This window comes from Pinus tabuliformis, chromosome X (assembly GCF_031772625.1).
Source record: "Pinus tabuliformis cultivar Carrire ecotype Pingquan chromosome X, CPIR1, whole genome shotgun sequence".
NCBI lineage: Eukaryota > Viridiplantae > Streptophyta > Pinopsida > Pinales > Pinaceae > Pinus > Pinus tabuliformis.
The window spans coordinates 527403341-527414549 of NC_142308.1; the positions used below are offsets into that span (position 1 = coordinate 527403341).

Sequence of the window (11209 nt, forward strand, 5' to 3'; positions counted from 1 at the left end):
TTTTTGAATAGTTCACTTAGCACTCATTGCATCGGGTGATGCTCACAGGGGTGAAGAAGTGGGATTGAAACTAGTGAAATGAATCACATAGCATCAATCATCACTTCCGGGGCTTGCACCCGGTAACCAGGACTTCCCAGGAGGTCACCCATCCCAGAACTCCTCTGGCTCAAGCGAGCTTAACTAGTTAAGGCATGTTTGATGCTATGTGATTCATTTCACTAGTTTCAATCCCACTTCTTCACCCCTGTGAGCATCACCCGATGCAATGAGTGCTAAGTGAACTATTCAAAAATCATGAGAAATTAGTTAGTTACGACTACCTTTCATGGAAATGGTCATACGTGAATGACTTACTTAACGCAGTTGAATCCCAAAATGATATCTAATATAATGCACTGCGTAAACTCCCATACTTAAATTCAAAAAGAGTCAAGGGGTCTCTACTTGAATGGTTCATGAGGCACAATACTTGCTAAGGTTTTGCAAATGGGGTAGCAAGCTAAGTGGGCTTGATTGTGGGGAAAACTCCACAGTTAAGCTCGCTTGAGCCAGAGGAGTTCTGGGATGGGTGACCTCCTGGGAAGTCCTGGTTACCGGGTGCAAGCCCCGGAAGTGATGATTGATGCTATGTGATTCATTTCACTAGTTTCAATCCCACTTCTTCACCCCTGTGAGCATCACCCGATGCAATGAGTGCTAAGTGAACTATTCAAAAATCATGAGAAATTAGTCAGTTACGACTACCTCTCATGGAAATGGTCATACGTGAATGACTTACTTAACGCAGTTGAATCCCAAAATGATATTTAATATAATGCACTGCGTAAACCCCCATACTTAAAAACAATATTCTAATTAAAATATTAAATTCTCAAAGATCAAATAACAAGCATATAGGAACTTCCCTTATAAATATACAATGTCAAATGATTTTGAAACTGAAATACATGGTGAGCGGCTCTGGTTATAGAATCATAGAAGAAGAAATGAATGGAAACAACGCTATGAATCATGCCAATGAACGATTTCAAAGAATGATCAGCACAGCCGGTGATGTTATCAGTTGCAAAGGTAAAATTATAGAATTTTTTTCAAATTGACTGTATATCCATCATGCTAGATTAGTTGGATTGTTTTTCTACTGACTCTTGTTAAACGAATGAGCATATGATAAATTTATTGAAATATCAAGCAGCGGCTGTAGCATGGGGGCCGAAGCAACCACTGGTTATTGAAGAAGTTCAAGTAGATCCACCGAAGTCTATGGAAGTCCGTATTAAATTTACTCACACCTCGCTCTGCCACACCGACATTACTTTGTGGATGCACGAGGTCAGTGTAAGGGTACTCATAACTTGTTAATTAGAAGTAAACTCTGCGGAACACATTAGGGTGGTTCAAGGGAAGTTACGAGAGGGACAGATAATTAGATTGGAATTGCACTCTAGCATGTTAGGATATTGGTGGGATTAGTGTAAATTGATTTCAAATATTAAAATTTTAAAGATTAAAATTGGTGATAAGGCTTGCTTTTATATTGTATTCTTTCACACTATTAACATATTATGAGCCTAAGTAATGGCTCCAAAAATTTCTATAACTGTCTGTTACTTCAGACCTAAGATTATCTTTCTTTGTGCATGCAGGATGAGAAACTATTTCCGCGCATATTCGGCCATGAGGTTCTGATACTTCAACCCTAAGATTATCTTTCTTTGTGCATGCAGGATGAGAAACTATTTCCGCGCATATTCGGCCATGAGTGTCACGCCCCCGATTCTTTTTTCGTTTAATTGAGCGGGTGCGGCATCGCCTAAGTTATTAAGATGTTCCATCGTTAATAAACTTTGCGAACTACGCCTTAACAATTCATAACCATCATGAATTCATATTATTAATGTGCGGAAACCATTAACAATATACAATAATAAAACCAACACGACAATATAATAATAATCTCTTTTATTATATTTGCAAAGTTACAAAATCGGGAGGGCGCCCGCTTGTGCAGGAGCGCACGACGGTCTTGCCAAAACTCCACCGAATCCAAGTTTACAACATATAACATGTACAACCTTTGTGTTGTCAGGCAGGCGGGTGCGCCCGTGCACGACCCACCGCCAACACAAAACAAGAGACAATAACCGAGAGCGCACCAACTTGGCGTTGGGTGGGCGGGCTCACCGTGCACAACCCTTGCCCACGCCACAACCCGGTCTAATGCGATATGAGTGTGGGCGCCCATGCACACCACCGAAAACCGTAACTCGACCTCGACTCGTCCTTCGCCCGGCTCGGCGGGCTCATCCACCGAACTGTGGTAATCTGCGCCTCTTCTCCAAGTGCGCACTACCCTTGTGCGATGTGAGAGCGATGTGAGTTGCTGTCCAAATGAACCTCAGGTCACCATGCTTATACGCATCCTAACTGTGCGTTATCTCTCCTGGCCGACGCTACAACTATAGTGATGAACGCCCCTTGCCTATGCTTCACACGTCGGCTTGGTTATGTTCATCGCTCAACCTCCCATCGCATATAAACACACTTCGCACACCATAACTTATATTATTCCGCGCGCCTCTATGCGATGGTGTGACCAACACTTGGTTAATTTCGTGGATCGGAGGAGCGCACGCCCATGCACGACCGCAGGGCGTTACATCCTCCCCCACCAGAAGTCATTGTCGTCCTGACAATTCCTGCTCTCCTCTTCAACTTCCTGTCATATTTCGCGATCTTGTCCTTCCATCTCCAAAGTGAATCCTCCGTCTCCCAGTTGTCTTCCTCCGGTGCATCCTTCCATCTGCAAAGAAATTCCCGTCGCATGTGGCAACCAACACCCGTAGTTCTGAGACTCAAACTCTTCTCCAACTCTAGTCGTGGTCTGTCCACAATCCCGGCTGGTCCTCTCGTCGGTTCAACCCTCTCTAGATGGTCTGAATCAAGTCTACATCTCTTCAACTGACTCACATGAAAAACTCGGTGTTTCATGTTCATATGGCGTGGAAGCTCCAACTCATAAGCAACTTCCCCCACTCTTTTCTTCACTCGGAATGGTCGCTCATACTTCCGCATTAGTTTTCCTGTCGTCCCCTTGGCTGGCTGAAACTGCTCCCAGGTAATTCTGAGAAACACCATATCTCCCACACTGAAGTGTGCCTCCCGTCTTCCACGATCAGCATACTTTTTCATCCTCCTTGCAGCATCGTGCAAGCGTAACCGTGCTAACTCCAAGGTCTCCTCCCAAGCCTTCATGAACTTCTTCGCATGAGGACTTCTCAAGAAGCCTCCCGTCACTATGGTATGCGGTGCAACCGGCATCTGTCCATTTACCAACTCAAATGGACTATACCCCGTCGCAGAACTCTTTTGAATATTGTAGCTAAAATGAGCAATATCCAAGAGTTCAGGCCAATTCTTCTAATCAGCCATCACATAATGTCGCAAGTAGTCCTCCAGCAATGCGTTGATCCTCTCGGTCTGCCCATCTGTCTTTGGATGGTAACTCGAACTCATCAACAACTCTGTCCCGACCAACTTGAACAATGTGGTCCAAAATCTCCCTGTAAAACGCGGATCTCTATCCAACACAATACTCAACGACATCCCCTAATACTTCACTATGTTCTTAAAGAACAACCCTGCAGTACGCTCAGCTCCACAAGGTACCTTTGTAGGAACAAAGACAACATACTTGGAAAAACGATCAACCACGACCATAATCCCATTATACCCCTGAACCTGTGGTAACTGAGTGATGAAGTCCATCGAGACACTCATCCATGGCCTCTCTGGAATCGGTAAAGGCTGCAACAGTCCTCCTTGCCTCTGAGTATCCGATTTGTCCTGCTGACAAATGATGCACGTATGTACATACTCCTCCACATCCTCTCTCATCTTCTCCCAAAAGAATCCTCTCTCCAATAATGCCAAAGAACGACGCTGCCCTGGGTGGCCAGCCCATGGAGAATTGTGGCACTCCTTCAAAAGGTGTCTCCTGAGTCCGGATGACTTTGGAACATAGAGTCGGTTTCCAAAGAACAAGAACCCATCTCATAGAAAGAACTTTCGTGTCTTCCCTTCCTTTATCTGCTTCACTATATTCTGCGCCAAAGTATCGGTTTCAACACTTTCCTTGATCTTATTCTGCATCTCTTTTGACATCTGAACTCGACTCCTACTCCTAGCTACCCGGTCTTCTTCCTCCTCCAATGCTGCAAGTTGTCCCTTCCTGCTAAGGGCATCTGCTACCGCATTGTGTCTTCCCGGTCTATACTCAATAGTCATGTCGAATTCTGCCAAGAAGTCCTGCCAACGAGCTTGCTTTGCAGAAAGCTTCGGTTGTGATGCAAAATAACTTGCTGCAATGTTGTCAGTCTTGACAACAAACGGCTTCCCAATCAGGTAATTCCTCCACACATGAAGACAGTGGATGATGGCAGTCATCTCCTTCTCATGGACCGGATACCTCCGTTCTCTATCCTGCAACTTCCGACTCTCATATGCCACTGGATGCCCATCCTGCATAAGAACTCCTCCTATGGCAAAATCTGAAGCATCAGTGTGTACCTCAAACGGTCTCTCGAAGTCAGGCAACTTCAGTATCAGTGCTGTAACCATCCTCTTCTTCAAGTCATCAAATGCCTCTTGACATTTGCTCGTCCAACTCCACCTCTTGTCTTTCTTCAATCAGTCTGTCAGTGCCGATGTCACCTTGGAGTACCCCTCTACAAACTTCCGTTGGTAGTTGGTCATGCCCAAGAACACCCTCATCTCATGGACATTCTTCAGTTCAACCCAGTCCTCGATCGCCTTCACCCTGCTCGGCTCCATCCGTATGTACCCTTGACCAACAATATGCCCAAGGAACGGAATCTCGGTCTGAGCGAACACACACTTAGACTTCTTCAAGAACAACTGATTTGTCCTCAGTGCCTCGAATACCATCGCCAAGTGTTTCTTATGATCCTCCATGTTGTCACTGAACACCACTATATCGTCCAAGTATACTACTACGAACGAATCCAAGTATGGTCGTAGAACATCGTTCATCAAAGTGCAAAACGTAGCAGGAGCATTACACAACCCAAATGGCATAACAAGGAACTCAAAACTACCATACATTGTTACTATTGCGGTCTTCTTCTCGTCTCCTTCAGCTATCCGCACTTGATAATATCCATGCCTCAAGTCCAGCTTGGAAAACACTCGGGCTTTCGCAAGCTTATCAAAGCAATCAGCAGCCAATGGCAAAGGATACCTGTTCCTTACCGTCTGCTTGTTCAATGCACGGTAATCATAGCACATCCGTAGCTCATTCGAATCCTTCTTCCACTGGAACAATACCAGAGCTCCATAAGGGGACCTTGAAGGTCTAATGAAACCTGCCTCAGTTAACTCCTTTAACTGGCGTTTCAATTCCTCCAACTCAGGCCCTGACAACCGATAAGGTGCTTTAGCCGGGGGTTGCTTCCCTGGCTCAAGCTCAATGCTATGGTCCACTGCACGCCTTGGTGGAAGTTTCTTCGGAAGCTCATCAGGCATCAAATCCGCATACTTGGTAAGCACATCAGATATCTCAGCTGGAACAGGTGTCCCCACTCCATCACCTTCAACACCCTTGAACATCACTGCATATGTCTCCATATTTGAATCCTTCATAGCCTTCTCCAAACTTAGTGCCGAAACATGCTGCACCTTGACTTCCCTTCTTTGCCTATGAGTGGGCAAAGTCCAAGTTTGTGACTATCCAACCAGCACCACCTCATCACAGAAGGGGACAAGAATAGCCTTGTTGCCCTTCAATAAATCCTGTCCGAGTATCACATCAAAGTCGTTCATCTCCATCACCGTGAAGTCCAACTGACCTTTCCAGTCTTTCATCTGCACAGGTACTTCGTGTACCAAACCCGCCACCTTAGCTCTAGAGTTCACTGCCTTGACCTCCATATTCGATGGGGTGATCGTCAGCCCAGCCTCTTTTGCCAATCGTGTCGTCATAAAGTTATGTGTGGCACCCGTGTCCACTAGAGCTTGAATGGTCTTGCCATGAACCATCAAGTCCACGAAACCCACACTGTGCATCCATGATTTCTCCATAACCTTATCTGCATCGGCTTCACCTGTCATGAGTAACCCAACTTTATTAGGCTTCACCATTTCACCTTCACTTCGTTCAGCAGCTTCAACACCTTGTGAACCTGCTCTGATACCAACTGTCACGCCCCCAATTCTTTTTTCATTTAATTGAGCGGGTGCGGCACCGCCTAAGTTATTAAGATGTTCCACCGTTAATAAACTTTGCGAACTACGCCTTAAAAATTCATAACCATCATGAATTCATATTATTAATGTGCGGAAACCATTAACAATATACAATAATAAAACCAACACGATAATATAATAATAATCTCTTTTATTATATTTGCAAAGTTACAAAATCAAGAGGGCGCCCGCCCGTGCAGGAGCGCACGGCGGTCTTGCCAAAACTCCACCGAATCCAAGTTTACAACATATAACATGTACAACCTTTGTTTCGTCGGGCAGGCGGGCGTGCCCGTGCACGAACACACCGCCAACACACAACAAGACAATAACCGAACCACACCAACTCGGCGTTGGGCGGGCGGGCTCACCGTGCACGACCCTTGCCCATGCCACAACCCGGTCTAATGCGATACAAGCGTGGGCGCCCGTGCGCACCACCGAAAATCGTAACTCGACCTCGACTCGTCCTTCGCCTAGCTCGGCGGGCTCATCCACCGAACTGCGGTAATCTGCGCCTTTCTCCAAGTGCGCACTACCCTTGTGCGATGTGAGAGCGATGTGAGTTGCTGTCCAAATGAACCGCAGGTCGCCATGCTTATACGCATCCTAACTGTGCGTTATCTCTCCTGGCCGACGCTACAACTATAGTGATGAACGCCCCTTGCCTATGTTTCACACGTCGGCTTGGTTATGTTCATCGCTCAACCTCCCATCGCATATAAACACACTTCGCACGCCATAACTTATATTATTCTGCGCGCCTCTATGCGATGGTGTGACCAACACTTGGTTAATTTCGTGGATCGGAGGAGCGCACGCCCGTGCACGACCGCAGGGCGTTACAATGAGGCTGCAAGGTAAGTGATTTTGATTGCACTGTTGTTTATATCACAAACAAAGAAAGTGTTAATTGAGAAGCTGTGACGAATTGCAGAATAGTGGAAAGCGTTGGAGCAGGTTCAACAGATCTAAAGAAAGGAGACCCTGTGCTTCCATTGTTCGCTGGGGAGTGCGGAGATTGTGTTTACTGTAACTCCAAGAAGACCAATTTATGTGGAAAGTTCAGAGTGGACGTCTTTAGAACTGTGATGCAGAGTGATCAGAAATCCCGTTTCTCTGTTCGTGGAAAACCGGTGTATCATTTCATGTGCTCCACGTTCAGCAAGTACACGGTTGTTAACTATTCCTGTGTTGTCAAAATAAACCCCAACGCTCCTCTCGAAAAAGCATGCCTTCTCGGCTGTGGAATAGCAACAGGTGTGTGAACCCCTTCATCGGCGTTGTTTGCCTTCTCGGCTGTGGAATAGTAACAGGTGTGTGAACCCCTTCATCGACGTTGTTTACTTTTTTTTCATTTTGAGACGTCGGTAGGAATTTGGCAAGTTTTTGTTTTGTTATGGTTTAAGTTAGGGTTTTAACTATATAATTAAATTAGGTGTTTGACCATATGAATTTAAATTAGTTTTTGACTATATGAATTTATCTTGTCACTCCCACCTTAGCACATTTGAGTTAATGGAACTCACTGACACTTCTTGTCACAAACTCTCATTCATTCATTACTATGCATTAATTTGATTTGGTGGTCCCTTGTGTTTCCCTGGAATTCCCTAACACTTCCTAGCATGCATTGGAACACCCTAGAACATGGCACATCTTGAACGCATGTTTCCCTGAAACTCTAGCATGCATTAGTACTGACTAGTATACCATGTCACTCCCTCCTTAACACACCTTTAACTCAATGACACTCCCTCTCACACACTCTTATTCATTCATTTCCATGAATTTTGGCCTAGTGCCCCCTTGTGTTTCCATAGCAGTCACAAACACTCCTTATCAAGCATTGGAACACCTTGGCACTTGGCACATCTTAGCATGCTTCTCTAACACTCTAGCGTGCCTTGGCACTACCTAGCATACCTTGTCACTCCCTCCTTATCACACCTGGATATCACTGACACTCCTTATTATGCACTGATATTCATCTATTTATGTGCATTTGAAACTAGTTCTCCCTTTTGTTTCCCTGGCACTTGGCTTTAACACTCCTTAGCATGCATTGGCGCCACATCGTGGCACTTGGCACATCTTAGTATTCCTTAACACTTGGATTGTCTTGGCATGCATAGCATGCCTTGGAACTTCCTAGCATTCCCTGGCATACCTTGGAACCCCATAGCTACCATAGCCTCATAGATAGACTTACTTTTTTTGTGGCTTGGGAATCCAACCAAGTCGTTGGCAAAACAGTGTTGTGCCCAACCCAAAGTCTCCCTTTGTTTTAAATTGCTTTTTCCAGCCCCTTATTTCAACCATAGTCTTGCCTTTTGCAAGTTCTATTTTGAACTTCTCCTAACATACTTCGTCCTTGGTGCACTTAGAATTTTCTAACACTCATTGGCACACAGTCTTATTCATTCATTTCCATTTATTTTGACCTAGTTCTCCCTTGTGATGCCCTGACACTTCCTATCACTCGTCAACATGCATTGACACTATCTGACATGTGTTAGCATGCATTTTCATTCCTTGGTATTCCTTGACACTCATTATCTATCATGCCCTCACAACCACCCTTACTTTTTTTGGGACATGGGAACCCAACCATGTCTTGCCTCGACTACAAAAAATTGACCAAGTTATAATTACTACAAATAGACTATGCCTTGTTCACTTAAAAACTTCCTATAACTCATATTAGGCTACTCATGTCCAATCTCAACTCATCCTACCTAAAAAGTTACCAAGTCAAGGCTCACATCCAATCGTGACCATAAAACAACTAAGAAACATAGTTTACATCTTGACATTCCATAGCACCTAGCATGTCTAACAATCCATTGGTTATATGTGGCACGTGTTATCATCCCCTACATTCCTTGGCATGCCTTGTGTCTCCCTAGCACACCTTAGCACTCCATGACATGTCCTGGCACTCTAACATGCCTTGGCACTTCCTAGCATATAACCTTGTCACTCCCTCCTTAACACACATAGGACTTGCTGTCACTCCCTATCACACACTCTTATTCATTTCAATTCATTTTGAACTAGTTCTCCCTTGTGTTTTTGTGGCACTCCATAACACTCCCTAACATGATACTGGTAAGAGGTTGGCTCATTTTATTTTTCAACAAGTCTGAATAGGTTCATTGGGTCTGAATAAGGTTTGGAGTATCGAATCCACCCCCTTCATTCTTAATCATTAAAGCCTTCATTTTAATCCCACTCAAGAGAGACTAGACAAGGCCACTATCTAGGTTAAACTTTTGGGACTAAAACTACAACTATGGTAGAAGAAAACTCTCAAGGAAATTGGAAACAAGTTGGGGGAATTCTTGGAGGTCGACCTCACCTTCAAATACTATGTGGAGATGAAGGTGGCGAGGGTACTGGTAAATTCAGATACCAAAGGCAAGTTATGAGGTGAAATGAAACTCCAACATCAATGCATCACTTCTCTTAAGACTTTAGACTACAAGGGCATCCCATTCAAATGTCGTAGATGTCATAAGCACAACCAAAATGCTAAGAACTTTCCACTGGGGTTCCATGGCAACAAAGCCTAGAAGATATCACCAAAAATTCAACTATTTAAGAATAAATCCTATGCTAAATCACACATTCCTTCTACTTTTTAAGATCTTTGTGAACTTTCAACTATGAACCTAAAATTCAAGGCCCTCTAACACCTCGAATGGAAGAATAGAAGGTATTACAATAGGAGGTAAAAAAAATTACCCTTCACCTTTCGTAAGACCTATAGATACACCTCTATTATATACTCCTCCCTTGACTCAACATGAAGTTTTCATTTTTTCCAATTCCTTTGCATACCCTCCCTTTAGCGACATCCTCACAAGAGAGCTCGTGGTTGAATATTATGACAAAAAAATGGGTCACACCATCTTCTTACAGGGTTTCAAGAGAGGGGTATTGAAAATAACTCTTTATTCCCTATAGCCCTTAATATCTTCTCAACACATAAATGAAATAACAAACTAGTAAATTGACCCAAATATAGATCTCATCGTTCAAGGCCAAACCCAAATAGAAAGAATCACACCATGGATTAAGAATTGGCATTGAGTTTTGGTAAAATCAAGGACCTCCCTTCAAGATTGTGACCTTGTTTTTAGCATTCTCAAATGGAAGGTTTAAAACCCACATTAAAGTGGGGATATTTTCACCTTAGCCTTTGCAACCTTTTCCCAAGACGAATCTATCTATTGGACTAGCTTATATGTGTTAGGTATTAGATTTCGAGAGTACCCAATCAATTCTTTTGAGGCCAACTCCCTAGCCACAACTAAAATTTAGTCCTATTTGAAGAGACAACTTGAACAATCCTATTAAAAAGAGATATTTTCACTTCCTTTTGATTAATTTACAACAAACCTCAACACCTCTCCTTTATTATTTTCCTCTTCCTTTCTCCAACAAAATATCATTAATATTATATCATAAACACGTTATATAGGTAAGCATTGTAATCAATTTTCTCAAATCACGGGGTACCTTTACACCTGAAGCCATGTAAGTGGACCTAACTTGATGCCACAACCCATCACACTGTAAGATGGTTTCGATTGTCTCCTCCAAACTAGGGCCTAACACACCTTACAATGCAAAATGGTTAAGTCATCTCTAACTTGTGGGCTTTTTGCCTTCACAGAACACATTCTAGCTAGTTCTCATTAAACACAATGCACTAACTCCACCAACGCACACCAAAAGTCCAAGATACAATTAAGATATGACATGCACCCAAGTTCTTAGACTACACCGCCATAAAATGCACCTTCAAATTTGCATATCTGAAAATAGTAATATCCTAACCAAATATGTCCTATTTTCTAGATTTCTATAATTTAATCCTTATCACATCCTTACACCTCCTTCACACTCCATGATAAATCTACTCCAATGGTCACCT

General features: G+C 43.6%; 1 protein-coding gene across 1 annotated transcript; it reads left to right on the forward strand.

The window, feature by feature from the left end:
* The first annotated feature begins 950 nt into the window (after positions 1–950).
* On the forward strand, positions 951–7535 carry LOC149141028 (alcohol dehydrogenase-like). Its single transcript, XM_089451131.1, has 5 exons — positions 951–1074; positions 1199–1335; positions 1650–1685; positions 2093–2100; positions 7205–7535. The coding sequence occupies exons 1-5, from the start codon at positions 951–953 to the stop codon at positions 7533–7535; spliced, it is 636 nt and encodes a 211-aa protein (XP_089307257.1).
* The last annotated feature ends 3674 nt before the right edge of the window (positions 7536–11209 follow it).